Genomic DNA, 24044 nt, shown 5'->3' with positions numbered 1-24044 from the left:
TTTCTTCGTTAGTGCACTTTTCATTACATTTAGACTCATAGTACTTATTTTTTTCACATGCAAAATTATGCTTTTTTTTTTTTTTTTCCATTATAGTTATTTTTGGTGATGTGGTGTGCATTGCAGTGTTTTTTTCTCCCCACGGATAGCATCTCAAAGCCTGCACTGAGTGGGGAGTTTAAAAAAAAAAAAAAAAAAAAAAAAAAAAAAAAAAAAAGTGCAGCCATGCGTGCTGTGTAGTGCAGGAGTGGGCGGATCCAGGCGCTTCAATCACGTCGTGAGACTTTTGAGCCGCGACAGCAGCACAAGCGAGCGAACAAGCAGGCAAAGTCACGCAGGACATCTCCACGCTCATCTCTTTGGACGTCTCCTTCTTTTTTTTTTCGGACCATCTTTGATCGACCAAAAGCCGCTCCGATCCTCCTGCGGGACTCCGGCAAAAAAAAAAAAAAAAAGGAGTAAAAGTTACCGCTTCTTTGGCTGTGATTCTTACAGGTGACATAATTTCTGTTATTTATCCACTCCGCACGTCCTTTTTGCACCACTTTTGTGACTTTTCTTTTGCGGATATTTGCAACAGGCGCGCATCATGTTGGACGGTATAAAAATGGAAGATCACCCGCTGCAGCGATCGGGACAAGCCACGCTGGGTGTCATGCTCGGTAAGTACAAATATTAATATTTTTAATAATCCTATACGCGCATGTGCAAACGGACCGTTTTTTTTTTTTTTAATTTTTCAATTGGCGTTAATTGCCTTAATAGGCGCGTCTTAATTGGCCGGGCGCTGCGAAATTCTGCATGCAGGCCTCTCCTTTTTTTTATTCCTTCTTTTTAAATGTAAATATTGAATGCATTTTAAAATGTGGCTTCCAGGGTCGGACTGCCACCACCAGGCCGTGTGTGAGGGCTGCCATCGGCCCATCTCCGACCGCTTTCTGATGAGGGTCAACGAGTCGTCGTGGCATGAGGAGTGTTTGCAGTGCACGGTGTGTCAACAGCCTCTCATCACCAGCTGCTACTTCAGAGAAAGGAAACTTTACTGCAAGCACGACTACCAACAGTAAGAAGTGCATTTATCACTCTTTATTTTATTTTTATTTTTTATTTTTTTTGTATGTTTTTGGATGCTTGATTATTTGCTGGACGACATATTCAGGATGCCATGCACTGTCATTTGTTTTAATACAGCCGTTATTATTATTTTTTTTTTTTTAATGTAATTAAAGAGAATTTCAATATAAATTAAATTACAGGAAATTTAAATTTAAATGCAGAGAAACGAAGTGGACAATTTAATTCGATGCTTATTTTCATATATCATTATTATTGTTGTTATTCATACTGTCGTATAATTTGCAAAAGTAAACCCTAAATCTAAACAATTCCTCTTATTTTAATTTTCCCATAATTAAGATATTTTTTCTCCACAATCTAAATCAACTTGTGTATTCGTTTTAACCCCACAATGATTTCTATTATTTTTGTATATATAAATATATATATATATAAAAAAAACATTTTCGTTTCTGTTTTTTTCAAATCCAATAAATACAAATATTCATTATTGTGTACATTTGCATTTAAACATTTTCTTCGTTGATTTTCAATGTGCGGCGGACAAAAAAACGTCCTAACGCGGCATATAACCCCGCAGTACCAAAACACGTTTTTCTTGTTCCTATAAAATCAAAGGACATTATTAGAATTCCAATCCATTGCACATTTGAACACAACTGACTTAGCCGAGTTGCATAATAATTTAATGATTTAAATTGCTAATTTGAAATTATAATTATTTGCTGAGACCAAAACACCTTTTATCAAGATGCTACTATCAATGACAGATGTATTGTGCTATTAATTCACTTAAGAGTCAACATTTCAAACAAAAAACGCATGCATTTTAAATGAATATGTTATATTTATTATAATATCACATAACAGGCAGGCAAATATTGAGGCTTAGCAAAATTGGTTGCTTTTCGGGCCTTGAAGGACCCCTGGGTGCTGGATGTATCTCATCGCAGGCCGCTTTTCATGCTTGTCATGCTTCTTTTTATACTTTTTTTTTTTTTTTTTTTTAACAATTAGATGTCTAATAATGGAACATGGTGGCTCTGCGAGACACCTTGCAAAGCAACAAAGAGTTACATCCGCGGCCGTGTGTGCCATTCACAAGCTTTGTGACAGTGTAGTCATGAGGATAACAATGGACGGGGTTGGGGGGGGGGGAAGAAAAAAAAGAATCATAGCTGTAACTATGGGATACCAAAGTCATGGTGTCACGGCTCAGGGGCGGCGGAAGCCAATGGAGGGACGCGGATCTCTTCCTTAGGCCTGCTTCTTAGTGGTGTCTGTCAAGTAAAATGGGAGATACATGTATTGGGTCTTTCTCCTGCTATACCACATGATGACAATAGCGTCCGCTTGTGTGGCCAAATCATAGTCAACAACCTGCTGGGCGCCATTCTGCTCTCACATGCTGTTGTCCGACATATCTTTTAATTCTTCTCACACTTTCAAACCATCTCATTCAGTCCGAGCTAAGCGGAGGGTCCCTCTATCACAAACACAACATACAAACAGTGTCCCATCCCCACCCCCCTGTTTATTCCACTTGCAGTGATGGGATATTTAAGGATGTAATTGGCACCTTTTTGACTTTTATGACACCCAGTTAGGATGCATTTGTCAGCCCACAAAACTGCTTGGGGCTGTGACGAAGAAGCTTGCAGCGTTCTAGGTCCATGTGCCTAATTACACTCCTACAGCAACTGATTCATGCTCCGTAATCAGCTCTCACCAGCTATAATAAATCAAGGAATTGGCAAGGATGTCTTTTTTGCACACCTTTGGAACGGCTTTTTAAGTGCAAACAGGGGAAAACAATTGTGTACCATGTTATTAAAACGCCCGCCGACGTGGTTCGATGCTGCCGTACTCCATATAGTGCAATTATATAGTAACAAGATTGGATTTTATCATCCTTTCTTCCAATTTTTTTTGTTTTTTTGTTTTTTAACACCACAAAGCCGACTTTGACCTGAATTTAAGGACACTAGAATTTGATGCGAAGGTGAACCATATTTAACAGTGTGTATTTCTATACAAGATGTAGTGCGCTTTTGCAGATGCATGGCCTACATTTTTGAGGATTGTTGACTATGTTCAGAGTTGTCGAGAAGCAACAAGCTTGGACGACGCAGATTACGAGAGGTTGTGTTTGCACCCTGGTGTTCGGAGGTCAATCATGCGTCTTTAGAGAGAAGGATATCTTTTCCCTGGAGGGTTCTATCCTTGAAGAAAGCAGTGAGGGCCATCAGTGGGCCGAGGTGCCGGGCAACACCCCTGTAATAGACTGCCTTGTTAGAAAGTGCTATGGGCTATTACTGTATACTAGGAAATGCAACCTTTCACCTGATTGCACCAAAATACATATCTACATACAGATTTTGCACAATAAAACTTAGCGCCTGCATCATCCTGCTTCCTCTGGTAAGCACAATTATCAAATCAGGTCATGGTAGTACATGATAAGTAGTGATGAAGCCATAAAAGTGGAGCTCCCGGAATGGGTCTCAGCTCCCGTGTTTGCTGGGCGATCCCCGGTGTGCTGAGGGCTGCTTTTTCAGAACTCTTCGGAGTGCCCTCCTGTGAAATTGTTGTTTTTTTAATTAGCCCGACCTTGTGACGCTGCAGCCGATATGCTGACGGCTGGCTTTCTGTTAGCTTGCTCAAAGTGGGTTTACGCGCACGTGTGTGTGTGTGTGTGTTTTACCCACTCCAGGACACTCCAGTGCGGCCTGTGTGCAGTATGGCATCAAAAACTAAAAAAAAATAGGGAAATAATGCATACTTCCAGCTTGAAAATGTGATGGTTAAGTACCGTATTTTTCGGAGTATAAGTCGCTCCGGAGTATAAGTCGCACCGGCCGAAAATGCATAATAAAGAAGGAAAAAACACATATATAAGTCGCACTGGAGTATAAGTCAGATTTTTTGGGGAAATGTATTTGATAAAACCCAACACCAAGAATAGACATTTGAAAGGCAATTTAAAATAAATACAGAATAGTGAACAACAGGCTGAATAAATGTACGTTATATGACACATAAATAACCAACTGAGAACGTGCCTGGTATGTTAAGAGTCATTCAAATAACTATAACATATAGAACATGCTATACGTTTACCAAACAATCTGTCACTCCTAATCGCTAAATCCCATGAAATCTTATACGTCTAGTCTCTTACGTGAATGAGCTAAATTATATTATTTGATATTTTACGGTAATGTGTTGATAATTTCACACATAAGTCGCTCCTGAGTATAAATCGCACCCCCGGCCAAACTATGAAAAAAAACTGCGACTTATAGTCCAAAAAATACGGTGAAGGTTACATATGATGATTTTAATATACATTTAAAACACTTCATTGTGGTCTAGATAATGCTTTGGTGGAAATTCTCCTTCACAGTCACATTGATAACCCATTTTTGTCTGTCAGCAAGATGTTCATTTCCGGAGGCGTTCCCAGATTGCAAATGAAACCATGCCCCACCCTCTAAAAAAGTATCATAATTTATGTTTTATAAATGTACTTTTGTAATATATATATATATATATATATATATATATATATATATATATATATATATATATATATATATATATATATATATATATATATATATATATATATATATATATATATCTTGAAATTGTTACCGCATTTTTTTCCCCCCAGAAATGTTAGAAAATAAACTTCATATATATTATATATAGATCAGTGGTTCCTAACCTGGGTTCGATCGAACCCTAGGGGTTCGGTGAGTAGGCCTCACTGTGGCCACACCAGCAACACACCTGTCCCAAACCTGACTAAATAAGTTAAATGTTTTATAATTATAATCAAATAACAGCAGTCATTTCCATGAGATTATTTTCTAATATAAGTGTTTTGGCCCACTTACAATGACAATAACACAAAATATTGTTTTACATGAGCTGTGCACTAGCATTGTATGTCTGGGTGGGGGTTCCTGCTTTGGAAATAATTTGTACCCCTTTCAGATATCGCATGTAGTTCCCACTAAAACATTCACATGTTGCACAATGAGATGTAAACATGGGATCATGTGTACATTCCTGTAACCTTGTGTCTGTAAAGTATATATTTATGAATATTTCTTAAAATAATAACATCATTTCATGATTGATATTTATAAATTGAGATTAAATTAAGAAAAAAAACTTTCACTAAAGAAGGGTTCGGTGAATGCGCATATGAAACTGGTGGGGTTCGGTACTTCCAACAAGGTTAAGAACCACTGATATAGATTCACCCGGTCACAACATTAGAGACACGATGGATTTTAGACTCTGCTGATTTTAGCAGCATTAATGCATTATGTTATTACGCACATGCCAAGATGAAAATGATACTTTATCTTGCCTTGTTTCGTGTGTTTTCTCATAGCCTGAAGCAGAGTGGGTGGAGCTTCTCCCCCTCTGGCTCAGAGCTTTACTTAATGTCCAAATAAGTGAGTCGGCCTCGCGGTGACGTCACAATTTTGCCAGGTTGCACAAACCCCGTGAAGACAAAATTGCGTGCAAGCTCACGCCAAAAAAATCTTAAGATTTGACACTTTGGCACAATTTATAAGTCAGAAAAGACAAAAGTCATAACATGTCCCTTTTAAAGACTATCAATAATGGGACATGTCTGTCTAATTAAAAACAAAAAATCACCTTAAAATGAGCAAATGTGTCTTTAACCAATTTTTTCGGTTTAAAAAAACGGAGAGAAGTCTAATGGTCGAAACGCTAAGCTGCATAATATTGCTTCAGCTTGCTGGGATGCTCGGCGAGGAGCAATAGCTGTAGCTGACCCTGTTCCTCTGTAAGGAAGTATTGGGTTCTGTGTCAACATGGCCCGGCCTGTCCCAGCAGCACACTCGGATACGTCATCTGTCATCTCGCTAGAACTGGTCACCCTTTCGCATTTAACACTACATATAAATATATTGAAATCGTCGCCTTGGGTGGTATTTTATGTGCAGCGCTACATCTTTTGCTCTTTGGTTTTTCTTCGAGAGATAAATATTGGATATGCTCATATCGCTTGATATGAGCAGGGCATTAAAAAGGTGACAGGGAATTTAGGAAATGTGTGCACGTTCATACGTCTCAGGGAGACAAAGCCCTTTGCAGGAAGCCATAAACCGCTTCATAGGCCAGACTGGTGGTAAGGGACGTGGAAAAAGGGGCTGTGTGTGTTGGGTGGGTGCATTGGTGCAGGGGAGGAGAAGGGATCTGCCTTGGGAGCTGCCTGGTGTGCTCACATTACACTGGATGATAGCAGAGAGGTGCAAAGGAACTCAAGTGTGCAATTTGTTGGTAGCCACAATTTAACCTCATCTCCTAAAGCCGACTGTTAGGCAGCCAGTGGGACATGTCAGTCAAACGGGGATTGCTAATCAGTGACGGCCGAGAGAGGCAACAGAGTGATTTTTTTCATTACCGACTCCAAGTCCTCGGGCCTTCAGGTTTATTTTCACAGCATGACAACGCTTCATAACAAAAAGGGAAAGCAACCACAAACCATTAAATGTAATTTCCAAATTAGATTTAGGGTAAACGTGTGAAATACTGCTCCTATAATGAACTCTTGGAAAAGAAAGAAGGTAACACTTTAGTATGGGGAACATATTCTAAGTAACAAAGACTTAATTTAGAGCAGACCTGGGCAATTATTTTGGCCCCGGGGGCCAAATTTAGAGAAAAAAAATGTGTCTGGGGGCTGGTATATCTATTTTTAGGAACACTTATACAAAACCTCACAATAATGTCTGATTAGACCGCCCTAAAAAACGGAATAGAATTTTAAATTTTTCTATGAAGGATAAAACACTGAATATTGACAACATATGAACGTCACACCCCCTCTCGATCGACATATTTTACAATCAAGCGGAATGCGACAAAAATGCAACAAACAGCAAAATATGAACGCAAAGGGTAAAAAAAACCCCACCTAAAATCTGATGTATCTCATATATCACTAAGCTTTAGAACTTTGTTGTGAAAATCTCCTTCCGCGTCTGTCCCTGACACCCACATTTCAGGCTGACACTCTGTGGAATCGCTCCCCACCCACACTGCTTGGTGCCTCTTCTGAGCTGCTGTGACTTACATAACCATAGTAACTAATTAGATTACCACAGAAACTAGAATATCATGCAAAAGTGCAGATTCCAACCATTGAAATAGTATGTATAGTTCAAGACTTACGGTCATTTGAAAACATCACTGCACATCATAATGGCAGCTATAGTTTCCATCTTAAAGATCTAAAAAAAATTATTTGGGAATGTCTGGCGGGCCAGATTGAAATACTTAACGGGCCACGTGTGGTCCCCGGGCCTTAATTTGCCCAGGTCTGATTTAGAGTTATTTGGACAGTTAGGGTTAGGGTTACAGTTATTTGAACACTAAGGGAACACATTCTAAGTAACACAGACTTAATTTAGAGTTATTTGGACAGTTAGGGTTAGGGTTAGGGTTAGGGTTAGAGTTATTTGAACACTAGGGGAACACATTCTAAGTAACACAAACTTAATTTAGAGTTATTTGGACAGTTAGGGTTAGGGTTAGGGTTAGAGTTATTTGGACACTAGGGGAACATATTCTAAGTAACAAAGACTTAATTTACAGTTATTTGGACACTATTAACATTTGTAGTTTTGTGTTTTGTTATGTAAGAACAGACCATATTCATTAAGTGGTATTAAAGGGAGAATCATATACAACGTCCTTACTTAGTACTAATAAGCAATAATTCTGAAGTTATTGAGGGACGACTCTTAGTTAATGGCTTACTGGTTGTATAATAAGGCCGCTTCATAACAAAAAGGGAAAGCAACCACAAACCATTAAATGTAATTTCCAAATTAGATTTAGGGTAAACGTGTGAAACACTGCTCCTATAATGAACTCTTGGAAAAAAAGAAGGTGACACTTTAGTATGGGAACATATTCTAAGTAACGAAGACTTAATTTAGAGTTATTTGGACAGTTAGGGTTATGGTTAGGGTTAGGGTTAGGGTTAGGGTTAGGGTTAGATTTATTTGGACACTAAGGGAACACATTCTAAGTAACAAAGACTTAGTTATTTGGACAGTTAGGGTTAGGGTTAGGGTTATTTGGACATTAGAGGAACATATTCTAAGTAACAAAGACTTAATTTACAGTTATTTGGACACTATTAACATTTGTCGTTTTGTGTTTTGTTATGTAAGAACAGACCATATTCATTAAATGGTATTAAAGGGAGAATCATATACAACAACGTCCTTACTTAGTACCAATAAGCAATAATTCTGAGGTTATTGAGGGAAGACTCTTAGTTAATGGCCTACTGGTTGTATAATAAGGCCATGCAGAATAAGGCATTAATAAGTACTTAATAATGACTAATTAAGAGCCAATATGTTACTAATTTGCATGTTAACAAGCAACTAATTTATGGTGAATATGTTCCCCATACTAAAGTGTTACCAAAAAGAAATATGAATCTGTATTACACGTTTCAAAGCTATACATGCTAAATGTTTACTGTTTCATGTATGATTTTATCACACCGGTGCAAAGTTTTGCCACATTTGTTGCAACGTTTCGCATCCGTTTGTTTCGTTTTGCTCATGTGCGAACCACATTCGCTTGGAAATAGCCCCCCCCCTTCAGGCAGCCTCGGTGGTGGAACGTGCATGAGAAATGGAGACCCGGCCTCTGTTGGCTGGCTAACTGTGTCGCTGTTGGCCGCGGCCAAGTATATGTGATCCCACTCTGGAATGTTTTTCCAACACGTGGGCTTTTTCGCAGATACGCTAGAGAGGACTGGCATCACAGTGGCAAGTGCTGCATTCAGACTGTTGTGTGCTCAAGGCTTACTCTCACACTCGTGTCGCACATTCTAGCCCTACGTGGCAATAGGCAGAGCGGTGTGTTTGTTGGTGTGCACCCCACATTCGGTAAGGGTGTGGGCGATTGCGCGCGTGCTTCGCCTCGCTCTCTCTTTTCCTCTCTCTTTGTCTGTAATCTAAGCTCTCTCTCTGCCGCCTGATTTTAGCCTCTTTCGCCACACGTCGTTCTAAATTTCAGCATATACTTGTACAGATGCGACAAAACACATTTCTTTGTCTTTCTTTCCTTACCCCTTTTAATCTTAATCAAATGAGATTAGCCCCTCCAAAAAAACGGTATTCCTGCCCTGAAGTGACTTGACAAAGATTTGCACTTTTATCATTAAGTGTGACACTAAGCTGGTCGGAGCTTTGTCTTGAATAGAGGGTCTGACGGAAACAGGGGCTCCTAATCCTTTTATTTGTGTCCGACCCTCAAAAATAGGAAGAATAGGCCCAGGCCGCAGAATGCCGTAACCCGTGGTCCCCCTGAGACCTGGCTTCCACAGCCAAGTGAGCATGAGACACATCTTATGTGGTCCATGCATCCGAGCAGACACGTACACACATTAGTACATCCGGAGTATGTTTGGCATGTCACATAAACATACATAACTTTGTCACCAAAGGGCAAACATGCAACGAAACGAGTGTGTAAATGCTCTCAGCAGAGGCCTTGCTCGGCTTTGACTGGCAATACCAAGCGCTTCGGTCCAGGATGAGATTAATAAAGTTTGCTGGTCTGCTGGTCAAGGTCCAGCACTGGCTTTTGTCTCCAGCTCACATCGAGTTGTGGGGCATCAGCTCCTTTGTGTGCGCACCCATGTGGTAATCCATCTCCCACAGGAGTCCCCCAGGGCACTTTATTTACTCATTCAACTGTTTGGAAGTCTGTTAGACTGCAGATCAGATGCAGTGAGACCAATGTGATTACTTTAACCAGCACTGCAGATTCCTGCCCGGCATCTTCTTCTCACCCTGAGCTCTGCAGGTGGGAGGGACCCTTCAAGCTGGCTCATCTTTCTCCAGTCTGGGGTTTAAAGTCTTTCTAAAATTCTCGCAGTCTCTGGTGAAAATTTGAACGGCGTGCCCACACAAATACACTTTCTTTGAGTTTGCAAAACCCCCAGCTGGATTTTCTGGGGTGCCCTCTTAGTTGATCATTGTTCGGCATCATATTTGTCTGGTGTCGCAGTATAAAAGCTAACATTTATGTGGTCTTGCCAACAATGAGAGGGATTTGGTTATCCATCCATCAACATAAACCCAGAGCATGTATTTGGGGCTAAACCCCATGTTAAACCATTGCAGGCTGTCAGGCTCACTGAATGTACTCTCTGTCTGTCCGCCTGGTGTGGCTGGGGAATATGCTGCCAATCTGCTGCCAGGACTGGCATCCACAGCCAGGGCTTTCAAAATTCACTAGTTTGCACCGGCCCGCTGACTGGTAATGGCTATTTTGGCAGGAAAAGTAACCCCATAAGAAAACAGCACAGATTTGGTTTCTTAGAGTCTCACTCCCGCTCCGTGTGACCAGCCCCCCCACAGCCAGCCAGCATGATTTGTGCATGAGGTCTCGTGACCCTTGGAAGCTTCAAAAAGCAGCAAGGGGAAATATTTGGATGATCCTGATGGGGGAGTGAGGCAGTGATGATTGGGGCTAGAAGTAAGGCAAGGCAGATGCATTAAAACCTTGGTGTTAGGGGAGTTGGTAGCAGAGTGTAGAGTAGATGATTATGGACCCTTGCAGCTACCACCTAAAGAACCGTGTTCCACATAAAAGGCAACAGGAGAAATTGGAGAAGGAATTTCAGCTCAATGTACCAATGATACTGATCTTCTGTGCCCCACTCCCCTGCTGTACCCACAGTCCCTCTTCCTCCTCCTCCTTTACCTAGCTGGATATTAATGTTTCTCTGAAAGCTGCTTCAAATACATCTTCTTGGGAAATTCCACAACTCCTGACTGCTGCAAACTGATCTGGTGCCTCTGAGACGCTGATGGATAAAGGGATATAATGTGAAGAGTTTTCAAAGTGTTTTTGAGCACACAGGATCTTCCACAGCTCTTTTTGGAAACTTGTAGTCTTTTGCTCTGAGATGGGCTGAAAGTTATGGCTTTACACATTTTAAACCTTGTGGCATTGCCTGTCCATTCTAGGGCAACTTAAAGGTTTTTTGATGGGGTCCAAGTCAGGGTTCGGGATATGCCAAGCGCTCACAACTCATCCATGCAATTATAGATATTTAAAAAACAGAAAAGGTCTTCCCCAAAAGTCGTCCAACAATGTTGAAAGGATAATATTATCCAGAAATGTCCTGGCATGTGCAACAGGACAATGCACTGAGAGGAAACCCTGTATAATTAGTTTTCTCTCAAACCTTGTGTTTATGCCCCTGTCTTTCAGGAGTGCGATTTTCCCCTCCCTGTACAGCAATGCTTTGCCTCCATAGGGCCGGTTTAATGGTTCAACAAATAGCCTCTCATGCTTGATACAAACGCCACCTCAGTACAAAAAACCAAGAATTGCCATCTCAAGAAGCCCCCCCCCCCCCATCGGTCTTTGGCCCCAATACATGTTGCGACCTCCCCGTGAGAGTAGGTGGATTGAGTGAGCACGCTGACCCCCAGAGTGTCTGTCTGCCTCACGTTAGCCCTGCAGGCCCAAGCACACAGGGGTGCGCCATCGCAGCCTGAGGCTGGAGCTGTTCCCTGAAACCAGAGCTCTAAAGTTGTGTTGTGATCCCAGCTGGAGAGACATCTCTGGCTAAGAGTGGAGCCCTCTCGCAGCATGCAGCCGAGGTCACCAGTGGCCTCTCAACCTCCATCACGCCACAGTGCTTCTGCACAGCACACACTTAGACAACATTATTTATTGGCTCGCAGTCACTTCTAAGGATCTGTCTTGCAACAAATACCAGCGCACTGAAGTTTTGATGAGGTTACGTTTATTGACTCATCTGGCTTGAGAGGTTCAACAACCCGAAATGTTCCAGTTTTTTTTTTTTTTTAGATGGATGTTTAGCATGAATTTCAATGTCAGTAATGACATACTGCCAGCAAGACTACAGTGAAGCCGCCATTTGTTATGACTGTGTTCACCAGTTTCCCCCTCAAACTTGAGTCTGTTAAGTAACCGTGAAATATGGTTTTAGGAAAAATGCCACTTAGAGAGTTTTTGCCCTGAATGTCTCTTAATACAGTGTGTTTATCTCCGCATTTGATCATGTGTTTTGCATTCCTGTGTGAAAAGGCTCACGTGTGTGTAACCAAATGTCTGCACGGAGAGCATTGACGCTTGCATGTTTGTGAAGTGGGTCTGTCACACGGCCAATGGTTGGACATGCCGTTGGCAGCCGGCATAGTCTGTGGATTCTCCACCCGGTCATGCTGCTCTGAAAGCAGTGAGCAGTGCGTGCCACCAAAACGCCACCTCATCCCCGCCGCAACCCTCTTGTCTCTATCATCAGAGAACCGCTCTACTCCCTGCTCTCCTTCCCTGGGCCCCCGCGCCTTAGCTGTGGCCTGTAGATGAGTGCTACATCCTGGCTGTCAGCACCGGAGTTAGCTGTGGATTGGACCGGAGTGGAAGTGCAGTATCAGGGTCTGTCTGTCAGCTCCTCGTTCCACTTCCCCATCACCTCTCGTAGGCAGCTGCAGTCAGTGGCACAAACATGACTTGCAACTCGTTCTTGACACTGTAGGAGTCACCCTTTAAAAAAAACATATTAATATAGCCATGCTAGTGAAAAGGGGTTGTTTAAAGGTGTTGTGTTTTTAAACAGACGGCACAGTCTTTGGCAGACGTGCTACTGTTTGCCAAGTATTTCATTTCAGACTTGGGAAGAGTGACCATTCACCTACAGCCTACATTTATATACATTATATTTATTTATTATATACTATTTTTTGCAAACCAGTAATTATAATCTGCAAATAATGTGCCATTGTTGAGTGTCTGTGCTGTATAGAGCTCGGCAGAGTAACCATGTAATACTCTTCCATATCAGTAGGTGGCAGAAGGTAGCTAATTGCTTTGTAGATGTCGGCAACATGGTTTGTCGTAATCACAATATGCGGGAGGCAGCGTGTAGGTAAAAAGGTATCTAAAGCTTAAACAAAAAATAAACAAAAGGTGTTGCTAAGAAAAGACGCTTAGGGATGGCTATGCAAAATGAAACTAAAACTGAACCGGCTGCAAAGTAACAGTAACAGTGGAGCAGACGGCGTCCACAAAGTATGTCCGTACATGACATGACAATCAACAATGTCCCCACAAAGAAGGATAGCGTCCGCACAACTTAAATAGTCTTGATTGCCAAAACAAAGCAGGTGCGGAGAATAGCGTTCAAGGAAGATATGATACTGCTACAGGAAAATACCAACAAAACAGGAAAAGCCACCTAAATAGAAGCGCAAGACAAAAACTAAAACACGACACATAGGAAAATGTCAAAAACCTCAAAATAAGTCGCAACGTGATGTGACAGGTCGTGACAGTACACCTACTTTGAGACAAGAGTTATAGTGAAGCTTGGTTGGTTATGGTTTTAAATCATATCCAACAATTGCGAAAATGATTTTTTATTGTCAATATCGGCTGTTGAGTTTTATTTTTCAATGATTTCTGCTGGTGGTGTGCATTGGGATTTTTTCAATGAATAAAACGTGCCTTGGCTCAGAAAAGGTTGAAAAACACTGCTTCAGTGGGATGCACATTTGCAAAATGTCATTCAAAGCATAAATCTTAGTGAACACATTGTCTATTTTCAGATGGCAAATGGAGCCATACCTTATTTGTGATTCAACCCTTGTGTGGTGTTCGGGTCTGTGGGACCCGTTTTCTTTTTTTATTAAAATAAAAATGATACAATTAGTTAATTTTTTTAAACTGAGACTCACTGACTTTGGCTCATTTTCTGTGAAGAACATATATCAGAATACATATTTAATGACCACACACCATACACCCCCCCTACACATTTCTATTACATATAAGATGTCCGGGTCCACTGGACCCGGGGCTAATAGAAGTGTGGAAATTGATGTTCTGTGTACCACACGCAACCACCGATCCCACCCACACACACACACACACACACACACACACACACACACACACACACACACACACACACACACACACACACACACACACACACACACACACACACACACAGCAGGCCTAGACAGGAGGAGGACAGAGTGTAGGTACATAGAACATCAGAGGGTCAAATGTGCGGAAAAATGAGAGCAGACAGTGTTGACAAACAATGTTGCAACCTTGTGTGGGAACCGCAGGTGCAGAAACACAAAAGAAGAATCCCTGTGGGATGCAGAAACTGGCAGAGAAATTTTCCGTGCAACGTTCATATTTTTGTTACTCAGCCAGCGTTTGTGGGTCTGATGGACCCGTTGCATTTTGCACTGAACAGATGTTTATTGGGATAAGGTAAACATCTGTTTAGTGTTTTAACATAAAAGTGTTTGATTGTGAGGCATTAAAAGCCACAAAATGCAACGGGTCCATCGGACCCACAAACGCTGGCTGAGTAACAACAATATGAACATTACACAAGGGCTACATACAGGTACAGCACGCACTGACTCACGCACACATCTGCACTGCACATGGCTGCAGAAGCAACAAGACTTGCCAGAGGATTTGCCACCGTGATCATAATTGATCAATCTCGCTATGGAAACATGCATGAAGACAACAAGGTAGTTTTCAGCAGTACGCTAAACAGAAGCTAAGGCTTCTGGAGCAAAGTCCAAATAGCTGTAGCAGTGAGAATCTCGACAATAAACTCCCATCGCACATACAGCCCCTTGCGTTTGGATAGCGTATGAATTTTATCTAGGAAGTTCTACACCCGTTTGTTTGACCTACATTTGGGGCTGACCCATTTATTTATTGGCAACATAAATTCATAACAGAGTTAGTGCTGCTTTCGTATGAATGTCATCCAAGATTTGTGCAGGTTCAGAGCCTAAGAACGCTGCTGGTGTTTTTCTAATGACCCACAAATATGTCTTTGAGCATAACTATGCTGTGCACACATGATGCCATTCATTTTATTATAGGGTTTTATTTCAACCACAATTTAACACACATACTGTAAATAAGACAGTAATGTTTTCTGTCTGTTTCTTAAGCTTCCAAATGCTGTTGCTTTTTTTTTTAATACTGAGGTCATTGCTAGACATTATGAATAATATTAATGAATACAAGAGATGCTTCCTGGCCAAGAAAATTAAATAGTGTGTTGAATTGTCTTAAATATCCTTTATTTTATCGTATTAAAACATCAGTGGGATGTGGTTTACCAACTCAGAACAATTCAGATGGTCTTATGTAAGCTGTAGATCCCGAACAGACCAAACAGTCCTTTGCACGCTTTCATGACCGTCCAACATTTTCTTTCCGCCTGCACTACCTTATGTGGTAAAGCCTGCACTGCTGGCACATAAGACGAGCGAAATGAGCCATAAAAACGTATTCGCAAATTCTGCTTCAACCAGCTCTGCTTTTTTCACCCATTCCGGCACTAATAGGCTTTGACACACCCTAAACAACCGCCCTTGCAAAAATTGTGCGCTGCATTTTGCTGTCCGGGGGAAGCCTGTGGCTTTGGAGACAGAGAAGGAGTCATGCCCTGCTGTCCCACGGAGATGACAGGAAGATAAGAAAGAAAGGTGGCCTCTCCACACAAAAACATCTCACCACGAACTAACCTATCCTGGGGCTGAGCTGGAGGAGGGCTTCAGGACTCATGTCAAAATCCTTCCTTTCTGCATGAAAAACAAAACATTCATTGCTTGATCGAAGCGGGGATATTTTGAGTGAAGTTGACTTAGTCGCCCAGTAGCCACATGATACTGTATGATATCACAAATATCGGTATCCACTTTTTGCTTGAACAGCATGCCTCTGTGTATCACAACTTTGGCCTCCTAGAACAACAGCCACAGGAATAAAAGAGCGAAAAAACCTAAGTGCAATTGACAGAATCTTGGCTGACACGACGGCTGCAGTTACAACTTGGGAAAGTGCTTACAGTTCGCAATATTCCAGAGGCCGAAGTGAGAGGGTAGCCATTCCTTTTAGACAATGTGTAATGAGGGAACCGTTGGGAAGAGAGAACAGCGAGCAGTTTTTGGAAATTAAGGGTTCGGCAGCATTAAAAGAGATTTATTCCACCGGCTCTAAAACAGTTTTCTTATGCTCAATGGGTCCTCCTTTACAGATATTTCAAGGAAGTAATAAACTGCGCTGACAAGTGTTGCAGTGGCTTTGAACCATCGCTCATGGGCAACGGCGCTCCATCACTTCTGTCTCAGTGCCGCCGCTATGCGTCATTAGTTTTATAGAATTTTGCCTGTTTCTCCTTGTTAACAGCCTTTGGCCATGTCCCCATGTTTGGAACAGCTTGTTGTTGTTTATTTCAATGAAACGTTGCATAACTATCTCTAATAGGTAAAGCATGGCGCTGTGTTTGAGGGCAAATCGACTTAATCGAGCTTAGTAGTGTTTTTTACCGTGCGGTTTAAGCCCACAAGCTGTTTTTTCTCGATGTTTGAGTTCTTTTGAAGCTGTCTGTATGGTTCAGAATGAGGCCCTGCACAGTGTAAGATGTCATACTCCCACTGTGCTGACCAACATGCTGTGTGTGCCCATAACATTTAATGGTATTTTGGCAAACGCGCATGGAAACTCTTACGTTGCCCGGCAATTGCATTGCATTGCCTTATTTCTACAGTTATTGTTTTTACATATACTATGACCTTTGTCTGATAGAAGTAATATCTGATATAGCAAAGTACTATATAAACAATAGGCACTGTCTGCTTATTTTTCTGACAATTGAAATTAGATTCAGTTAAAATGCATTCTATGACTACATGTCACAATATCCTCTAAACCAGTGTTTTTCAACCACTGGTGTGCCGTGAGATACAGTCTGGTGTGCCGTGGGAGATAATGTCATTTCACCTAAAGGGGGTTAAAAATATTTTTTGCAAACCAGTAATTATAATCCGCAAATAATGTGCCATTGTTAAATTGTCTGTACTGTCTAGAGCTCGGCAGAGTAACCGTGTAATACTCTTCCATATCAGTAGGTGGCAGCAGGTAGCAAATTGCTTTGTCGTTATCGCAATATTGATACGACAGCAGGAGGCAGCGTGCATGTAAAAAGGTATCTAATGCTTAAACCAAGTATAAACAGAAGGCGAGTGCCGCTGAGAAAAGGCATTGAAGCTTAGGGAAGGCTAAGCAAAACGAAACTAAAACTGAACTGGCTACAAAGGAAACAAAAACAGAATGCTTAAGTCAATATATATATATATATATGTATATATATATATATACATATATATATATATATATATATATATATATATATATATATATATATATATATATATATATATATATATATATATATATATATATATATATATCTTAATTAGATTATCCAAAAAATAGTGCTCGATACCGTGGTAGAGCGTAATATCTCCTGAGGATTGAGGAAACCCCTCATGAAACAGGCCTGTAGAGATGAAATAGTCTTGTGATTTTTTTCCCACACATATATATATATATATATATATATATATATATATATATATATATATATATATATATATATATATATATATATATATATATATATATATATATATATATATATATATATATATATATATATATATAAAAATAGGAAACTAACACATTTCTCACTGGGAGCCTAGCTGTCAAGTTTATCGGTTGCTGCAACTCTGTGCACAGGCCTGGCTTCGAGCTTTGCAGTGATTAAACCGTCTGGCCAAGGTAAGTGTTTACAGTGAACATCCATGAGGTTAGCAGGATCAAACGCTCTGTAGAGAGGACGTAAAGCAAAAAGAGCAGAAATCATAAACAAAACAGCCAGTTGGTCATACACAGATGTATGCCATATAAAAAATGATGGTGGCGAGAAGCAGACATCTATCCTGCTGTTTTTTTACTGCAATGGGGGAGTCCCAAAATAGGTTTGTGGGCTTTAAGGCTGTTTTTGCAGAAATACACTATATTGCCAAAAGTATTTGGCCACCCATCCAAATGATCCAAATCAGGTGTCCTAATCACTTGGACAGCCACAGGTGTATACAGTCAAGCACTTAAGCATGGAGACTGTTTCTACAAATATTTGTGAAGGTATGGTTCGCTCTCAGGAGCTCAGTGATTTCCAGCGTGGAACTGTCATAGGATGCCACCTGTGCAACAAATCCAGTCGTGAAATTTCCTCGCTCCTAAATATTCCAAAGTCAACTGTCGGCTTTATTATAAGAAAATGGAAGAGTTTGGGAACAACAGCAACTCAGCCACGAAGTGGTAGGCCATGTAAACTGACAGAGAGGGGTCAGCGGATGCTGAAGCGCATAGTGCAAAGAGGTCGCCGACTTTCTGCACAGTCAGTTGCTACAGCGCTCCAAACTTCATGTGACCTTCCAATTAGCCCACGTACAGTATGCAGAGAGCTTCATGGAATGGGTTTCCATGGTGGAGCAGCTGCATCTAAGCCATACATCACCAAATCCAATGCAAAGTGTGGGATGCAGTGGTGTAAAGCACGTCGCCACTGGACTCTAGAGCAGTGGTCCCCAACCACCGGCCGCGGCCCGGTACCGGTCTGTGGATCGATTGGTACCGGGCCGCACAAGAAATAAAAAAAATAAAATAAAAATAAAAAATGTTTTTATTTTTTATTTATTTAAATTTTTTTATTAAATCAACATAAAAAACACAATATACACTTAATTAGTGCACCAACCCAAAAACCTCCCTCCCCCATTTACACTCATTCACACTCATCGCACAAACGGGTTGTTTCTTTCTGTTATTAATATTTCTGGTTCCTACACTATATATCAATATAGATCAATACAGTCTGCAGGGATACAGTCCGTAAGCACACATGATTGTATTTTTTTATGACAAAAAATAAAAAAATAAAAAAAATAAAAAATACCAATACCCACACCGCCCCACCGGTCCGTGGGACAAATTTTCGAGCGTTGACCGGTCCGCAGTTACAAAAAGGTTGGGGACCACTGAGACGCGTTCTCTGGAGTGATGAATCACGCTTTTCCATCTGGCAATCTGATGGACGAGTCTGGGTTTGGAGGTTGCCAGGAGAACGGTACATTTCGGACTGCTTTGTGCCGAGTGTGACATTTGGTGGAGGAGGAATTATGGTGTGGGGTTGTTTTTCAGGAGTTGGAATTGGCCCCTTAGTTCCAGTGAAAGGAACTTTGAATGCTCCAGGATACCAAAACATTTTGGACAATGCCATGATTCCAACCTTGTGAGAACAGTTTGGACTTCACCAATGCGCTTTCGGAAGAATGGTTGAAAATTCCTAACATTTGGTGGAAGAGGAATTATGGTGTGGGGTTGTTTTTCAGGAGTTGGAATTGGCCCCTTAGTTCAAGTGAAAGGAACTTTGAATGCTCCAGGATACCAAAACATTTTGGACAATTCCATGCTCCCAACCTTGTGGGAACAGTTTGGACCTCACCAATGTGCTTTTGGAAGAATGGTCGAAAATTCCTATAAACACACTCCGCAACCTTGTGGACAGCCTTCCAAGGAGAGTTGAAGCTGTAATAGCTGCAAAAGGTGGACCGACATCATATTGAACCCTATGGGTTTGGTATGGGATGGCACTTCAAGTTCATATGTGAGTCAAGGCAAGTGGCCAAATACTTTTGGCAATATAGTGTACGTGCATTGTTCAACTTTGGCCTATTTTTTGCTAAGTTTCTGCAGTGGTCACATGACATATTTTAGCTGTGGGGTTTTCCCATATTGGCATCCTCCAACTGTGCAACCTGCCGGAGTGGGAGTGGTGTACCACCCGGGGTATGCCGTTCCCATCATGTTCAGTCATTTGCTAGCGGCTACAGCTTTAAGTAGGAGTTATTGCTGGCGAGATAAGTATGGAGATAAGCCGGTCCTTTCCTGCAAGACGTATGAGGTGTCTGGACAGTGTGACAGATGCACCTGACCTGGAAATGAATGGTGTGAAGGTACAAGTGCAACACATGGGCCTCCTTTGTCATCTGTCAGTTGTTGGTTGCAGGCGGACGTGTCCCAGATATTAGAAAATAGACACATTTCAGCCTTGAACTCAAAGTCCCCGCCCCCCCAAAAAAAACTTTAAATCTGTAGAGATTACATTCCCAATGACTTTCTTTTCCCACTAAGGTGTGTGGGAGAAGCATTCCTGCAGCTCACAATCACCGAGCTCCAGGGCCTAACCTAGCCTTTGTTCTTTGACGGCCCTTCTGCACGTCAGGTGAACTTTCAGCCCCACGCTGTTTTTATTTATGAAGCATGTAAAGATGATGAAGCTGACGTGTTGCAGGCACTCAGTGGCCTTGCACGATGAAAAACAAAATGTTGTTTTGCCCCCCCAAACAAGTTTGATGACACTTTGCTTGCCAAAACGGTTTGACCCATGCATGACAGGCAAGGCACTTAAAGTTGATGACACACTTAAGAGTATGGACTTAGGAATCCAAACACCACGCACTAAACAGCATGTGGAAACAATAACATTATGCATACTATTAGTGGACGTGTTGCGTGCAGACCACCTTATTTAAATGAAGATTTTGTGTGTACTATATGGGTTTCATCTGACCACAGAATTTTCCTCCAGAAGGTCCTTATCTTTGTCCATGTGATGTCAGATGAAACAAAAAGATGGCATAAAACCAATGTTCCCTCTAATTTTTCATGTGTGTGAGCAAACGCAAAAACTCCCTGAGCATTGAGTGGAGCCCATGTGAGCAACATCAGACGTGCACACTGTGGCTACACCAGCAGCACACCTGTCCCAAACCTGACTAAATAACAAGTTACATCTCCATCCATCCATCCATTTTCTACCGCTTGTCCCCTTCGGGGTCGCTGAAGCCCATCTCAGCTGCATTCGGGCGGAAGGCGGGGTACACCCTGGACAAGTCCCCACCTCATCGCAGGGCCAACACAGATAGACAGACAGCATTCTCTTATTATTATAATCAAATGACAGCAGTCATTTCCATGAGGTTATTTTCTAATATAAGTGTTTAGGTCCACTTATAATGACAATAACAAAAAATATTGTTTTTCATGAACTGTGTACTTGTATTGTTTGTCTGGGTGGAGGTCCTGCTTTGGAAATAATTTGTACCCCTTTCAGACATTGCATTTAGTTCCCATTAAAACATTCACATTTTGTACAATGAGATGTAAGCAGGGGATCATGTGTACATTCCTGCAACTTCCTGTTTGTGAAAAATATATTTTTATTTGTATTTATTTAATATACTAACAGCATTTCATGATTAATATTTATAAATTAAGATTTCTAATAAATGACACTAGAATAAGCACACATTTGATTGGTAAATCATAGTGTAGCGACCTGGAATGACACTTTATGTGTGGTGTTGGAGTTGTCCGACTTTTTGTGTGGCTGTAAACGCATCACTGGCTAAGTGCCATATGTGCATGTGTTGGCGCAAGTGAGAAAGAGCGAGCGGCTGCTGTTGATATAACAAAGTTGCTTTTGGTCTGGTTTGTACTGCAGAAAATGAACAGTTTTGCTAGATATCATTTTTTTTACTAATGTTTTGGTGATGTGTTTATGGCCGATAATAAAGAGTTTTGCTCAGTAAAGTGATCGATGGAATTCATGTCCTCAAAGCGTCTCGACAGACGTTACAATATTTGAACAATGATGACGAAAACTGTTTTCTCTGTCGTGTCCGTGTGTCGAAAATTGTTATGCGCTTATTTTTTTATTTGATTTTGTGCGTGGCATAGATTTGCCGTGCGCAGAGGACGCTTGAGCAGTGCGCAATTGCACAAGCGCACCTTAGAGGGAACGTTGCATATAACCTGTCATTATTCACTTAAATGTAATTATAAATTTGTCTAGTTTCCCTGGAAGGTAACAATTAGCGGATTCCAGCAGCACTATCATAAGTGGATAATAGTTAATAGCCAAACAGCTCAATTTTTGTTTCATCTGACATCACATGGACTAAGGTAAGACCTTCTGGAGGAAGGGTCTGTGGCCAGATGAAACAAAAATTGAGCTGTTTGGCCACAATACCCAGCAATATGTTTGGAGGAGAAAAGGTGAGGCCTTTAATCCCAGGAACATCTTTCCTACCGTCAAGCATGGTGGTGGCAGTATTATGCTCTGGGCCTGTTTTGCTGCCAATGGAACTGGTGCTTTACAAATAAATGGGACAATGAAAAAGGAGGATTACCTCCAAATTCTTCAGGACAACCTAAGATCATCAGCCCGGAGGTTGGGTCTTGGGCGCAGTTGGGTGTTCCAACAGGACAAAGACCCCAAACTAGGGATGTCTGATAATGGCTTTTTGCCGATATCCGATATTCCGATATTGTCCAACTCTTAATTACCGATACCGATATCAACCGATACCGATATATACAGTCGTGGAATTAACACATTATTATGCCTAATTTGGACAACCAGGTATGGTGAAGATAAGGTCCTTTTTTAAAATTAATAAAATAAAATAAGATAAATCAATTAAAAACATTTTCTTGAATAAAAAAAAAAGTAAAACAATATAAAAAAAGTTACATAGAAACTAGTAATGAATGAAAATGAGTAAAATTAACTGTTAAAGGTTAGTACTATTAGTGGACCAGCAGCACGCACAATCATGTGTGCTTACGGACTGTATCCTTTGCAGACTGTATTGATATATATTGATATATAATCTAGGAACCAGAATATTAATAACAGAAAGAAACAACCCTTTTGTGTGAATGAGTGTGAATGAATGTACATGGGGGAGGGAGGTTTTTTGGGTAAGTGTACTAATTGTAAGTGTATATTGTGTTTTTTATGTTGATTTATTAAAATAATTAAAAAAACGATACCGATAAAAAAAAAAAACGATACCGATAATTTCCGATATTACATTTTAAAGCATTTATAGGACATCTCTACCCCAAACACATGTCAAAAGTGGTAAAGGAATGGCCTAATCAGGCTAGAATTAAGGTTTTAGATTGGCCTTCCCAAAGTCCTGACTTAAATGTGTGGACAATGCTAAAGAAACAAGTCCATGTCAGAAAACCAACCAATTTATCTGAACTGCACCAAGAGGAGTGGTCAAAAATTCAACCAGAAGCTTGTGGATGGCTACCAAAAGCGCCTTATTGCAGTGAAACTTGCCAAAGGACATGTAAACAAATATTAACATTGCTGTGTGTATACTTTTGACCCAGCAGATTTGGTCACATTTTCAGTACACCCATAATAAATTCATAAAAGAACCAAACTTCATGAATGTTTTTTTTGTGACCAACAAGTATGTGCTCCAATCACTCTATCACAAAAAAATAAGAGTTGTAGAAATGATTGGAAACTCAAGACAGCCATGACATTATGTAAACTTTTGACCACAACTGTATATTCTGTGTGAAAAAAAAAGTAACATTTATAAAACAAATACTAGACACCAGAATGCAGAGTAAAGGAGTTTCTTTTGAAACCCCACATTAGTTACCTAATACCTTACATACGTTGAAACCAGTGTTAACAAGCGAAATGTCCTCTCCCGCAGTAATATTGATCTTTGTTCCCCGTCCACTAAGAATCATAGTCACAGTCCCCAAAAAGGTCACCACTGTTATGATTAAAGGGTGCACTGGTGCACAAGAGTTATAGGTAGCCGGTCAGGTTGTCAGTCAGGCCGGGGTTGTTTTTTTTTAATCATTTCATCTTCGCTGTGGGGCTCTCTGGAGACCCCAGCAACGTTTAGCAGTCTGCAGCACAGAACCCCGGGGCTCGTCTAAGCCCTGCCTGTATCCGAGCTGCCATTATTAGCTCCGCTCTCAGGAGCCCGCCGCTCATCTCCCCCCTGAGAGGCAGGCTGAGAAATGAAGCGCGGTGGCTGGGCGCGGCAGCAGTGAGCCAACAGCCCGACATGGAACAGTAATTACTCCATTGATATTCCTGGTGCAATAACACTGTCATCTCTCATTTGCAT

The 24044-nt window shown here is 41.0% G+C and overlaps 1 protein-coding gene across 1 annotated transcript in view; it reads left to right on the top strand.

Moving 5' to 3' along the window:
- Positions 1–312: 312 nt before the first annotated feature.
- The window catches only part of lmx1bb (LIM homeobox transcription factor 1, beta b), a 159962-nt gene continuing 136230 nt past the window's right edge, over positions 313–24044 (top strand). Inside the window, 3 exon segments of the mRNA XM_062051114.1 lie at positions 313–495; positions 581–662; positions 877–1063. Coding sequence (XP_061907098.1) covers positions 590–662; positions 877–1063 — 260 coding nt within the window. The 5' untranslated portion in view covers positions 313–495; positions 581–589.

Source organism: Entelurus aequoreus, linkage group LG06 (genome assembly GCF_033978785.1).
Source record: "Entelurus aequoreus isolate RoL-2023_Sb linkage group LG06, RoL_Eaeq_v1.1, whole genome shotgun sequence".
Lineage (NCBI taxonomy): Eukaryota > Metazoa > Chordata > Actinopteri > Syngnathiformes > Syngnathidae > Entelurus > Entelurus aequoreus.
Note: the sequence above shows the minus strand (reverse complement) of the source record. Positions and strands in the feature narration are given on the sequence as shown.